This window comes from Solenopsis invicta, chromosome 6, assembly GCF_016802725.1.
Source record: "Solenopsis invicta isolate M01_SB chromosome 6, UNIL_Sinv_3.0, whole genome shotgun sequence".
NCBI lineage: Eukaryota > Metazoa > Arthropoda > Insecta > Hymenoptera > Formicidae > Solenopsis > Solenopsis invicta.
In genome coordinates this window covers 10040993-10044427 of record NC_052669.1, presented here as the reverse complement: position 1 = coordinate 10044427, position 3435 = coordinate 10040993, and the positions used below count along the sequence as shown (strand labels likewise).

Below are 3435 nucleotides of genomic sequence, written 5' to 3'. Positions count from 1 at the left end.
AATATGTTAATATATTTTGGATGTTGGAGAAAGTAAATTGTTTATTAATATTTATAATGATTAAATAAAGATTTAATTGAGAAATATTGTGCTGGAGTATTTTTGGTGATAACGAATTTTGATTGTTAATAAGGTTACTCTTTATTAATTAAAGAAATTATTTTACAAGGGTTTACATGTGTCCTAAATTTCTAAACGATTATAGCAATCGCAAAAAATAGTTCCGCGATATACGAACTTCAATGCAAATTAGAGTATCCAAGTCAGGCGAGTAGTAGCGAATTAAGAAACGCGTGGCATTAAAGACACTGATCGAAGATCAGCTAAGAAAAATCTGTAAAGAGAATAAAATGACAAATGAACTCTGAAAGAGTCTGTAGAAGAGCGGATCTTGATAGTCTCAAGATAGTCTTCACGAAGAGGAGAAAACGGTTTTTACAATGCTATTTATTATGGATTATAAGCCAAAGACTGCAAAAGTAGAACGATATAAAGAGACCGATGTAATGAAAATATTTGACCGTATTCGTTGGTTTACAATTACGTAATCAAAGATATTAAAATCATGCCTAAAATCCTAACATATTTTTATCGAGTCTGCAGATTGACAAGCAGATTTCTGTGTGATTTCTGAAAGACTCTCGTTTTATGCATAAGGACACACAATCCTTGAAAAAGAAAAATAATCTTTAAAATATGGTTTGCAGCCTTTCTTATGGAAAGTCTTGAAATATAAGAAATATATAAGTATTACAAGGTCTTAACGACCATGAAAGGTAATCAGTACCAATGCGCGAAAAAATTTTCATATACAAAAAAAATTATTTCTCCCTATTGTTACATTAATCTACATTAAGAATTTACCGAATTAAGAATCGGCAAATTCTCCGAATTCTCATAATCTAACGGCAACATTCTGTTTGCAAAAGCGATCATGCGTGAGTAAAGGAAAAGAAGACTGAAATTTGGTAGGAGGTAGAGTGAAAGAATAAATGATCTGTAATAACCCTCTATGGAGCAAACGGGTTGAGCGGAGAAGGATCGGGTAACTCGTGGCAAGGACGTGGCCTAGTCCCCGGCGACGAGAACGACAACGACGACGACGACCGGTATTCGTTGGTCCTTCAAGATGCGAGAGCAGGGGAACCCGATCCGATCCCGGCTCGTCGCTCTCATTGGGCGTGGTCCGATTTCTTGCTCAATTTTGCGCTCTTCGCGACCGCGAATCGGTTGGCCGTCGAAGTACCGTCACCCAGTTACATCAGTGAGCGGGTACAACCTGATATGTGTAAGTGTAAGCGGCGGCGATCTGGTGTGGCGCGGACCTCTCAGACCCCGGGCAGAGTGGTATAAAAGCCGAAAACCATCCATCCACCAGTATCATTCGCATCATACTCGCAAGATCGAGCGAACTACCGATCACCCAGCAACAATGGCCTTCAAGGTATCACATCCTTTCGACGTACTTTTTGACGTAAGCCCGATTCGCGCCGGTAAAGTTTCTCGCCGCGACTCACCAGTTTGTCGGTCCGATTGGGTTCTCTATAATTACGGATTACGACAGTTCGGGAATAATAACGGAATGATACGCTCGTGGTATCGTCCTCCCCGTGTTAGTCGAGATAAAAAAAAAACGGAACAATTAACGATATTTGCAAGATCAAAGATCATTCGAAAACGCGTTCAACGTCTTCCTGAGAGCTTTCGCACCATTTTGTTCGCGAGTCGTTTCGTGTCTCCGCATCAGGCTAATTATCGTTCGCAATTCGAATTAAGATTTCATTACAGAAATGGGTAAAATGTTAGTGAACAATGCAAACATCTTTTATTTTATCACAGCTTTGATTGATTTAAATTTCTTTTGTTTAGACTTACAATTAGTTTCTTTTTGTTATACATTATTATGTAAAATTACCGTGTATAATTCTATTTTTTTATAGGTGCAGTTTTAGTATACAGACAAGAATTAGTATCAAATGAATAGTTTCATACATAAGCAAGAAAATCTTGTTGAATTTAATAATTTTAAACAGACGTAATTTGCATACAGGAAGAAATTGTTTCTTCTTATAAGCAAATTATATCTAAGATAATCAAATTCTATCAAAATTTTCTACTCTTTTCTAATATTCTTGCTTATGTATGAAACAATGAATCGCTCATTCAAAACTAATTTTTTTCTGTGTACACATTTCTTCAATTGATTACACTTTTTTTTCCAGTTTATCGCTTTCGCCGCCCTGATCGCCGCCGCCAACGCTGGCGTGATCGCGCCCGCCGCCCCCTGGCTTACGCCGCGGGCCCCGCGGTCGTCGCTGCCAAGGCCGTCGACGCCGACTACGACCCGCATCCCCAGTACAGCTACGCCTACGACGTGCACGACAGTCTGACCGGCGACGCCAAGAGCCAGCAAGAGACCCGCGACGGCGACCTCGTTCAGGGTAGCTATTCCCTCTTGGAGGCTGACGGCACCAAGCGCATCGTCGACTACACCGCTGACCCGGTCAACGGATTCAACGCCGTAGTCCGCAAGGAACCCGCCGCCGTCGCCCCGGTCGCTGCCGCCGCACCCTCGCCTATGCCGCCCCGGCTTACGCCAAGATCGCCACCCCCGTGGCCCATGCCGCTCCTCTGGCCTACGCCGCCCCGATCGCCAAGTTCGCCGCCCCGTACTCAGCTCCCATCGCCTATGCCGCACCGGGACCAGTCGCCTATGCCGCGCCGTTCGCCAAGGTCGCCGCCGCTCCCATCTCCTACGCCGCCCCCGCTGCCTACCTCCACTGAATTGTGACCTGACCACCACTTAGGAATGATACTTATCGAATAAATCTCAGTTTTCGTAGCAAGTATATAAGTCATATATGAGATTATCTTTTTGCGCTCTTCGCCTATCTTCATAATGTATCCTCGTTCAGTAATTAAGTAATTAGACTTTGAGAAAAAAAATCTAGAAATTTAAATCGCAGAACTAGCAGCTGCGTTTCTTAGAAAGAGTATTTTTTTAATATATAGTTAATTTCGACATATGAAAGAAATATCTTCAGTCATCTTTCTCTCATTGTGAGTGTGTACATTTTTCAATCATTTAGAATAAGACTTGGAACATTTGTGTCTTGAATGTTTGAATAATCATGATTTTTTTCACCTAATTATTTTTCATTCGTAATTATTGCTTCTTCCTAATTGTCATCGTTGTTACCAAGTTGTTAAGATCTTAATGCTTAGAACTAGTGAAAACACAAAGGATCGTAAATATCTTCCTCTTGGCAAAGTAAATTGTATGCGCGCGTCAGTCGAACTCGAATATAAAAACTGCATTATTCGACAGTCTTAAATTAGAATTGATGTTGTTTTCACGAAGGACGTGTCATGAGATTACGTAATTTCGAGACATGTGTGCGCTCGAAATTTCAAACACGTGTAATCGCCGTATCG

The 3435-nt window shown here is 41.3% G+C and overlaps 1 protein-coding gene across 1 annotated transcript; it reads left to right on the top strand.

Annotated features, from left to right (window-relative positions):
* The first annotated feature begins 769 nt into the window (after positions 1-769).
* Positions 770-3149, top strand: LOC105207476 (cuticle protein). Its single transcript, XM_011176975.3, is given in 5 exon segments — positions 770-776; positions 1019-1272; positions 1357-1444; positions 2223-2587; positions 2590-3149. Coding segments are annotated over 5 exon segments (909 nt in total). The 3' UTR covers positions 2785-3149.
* Positions 3150-3435: the final 286 nt, after the last annotated feature.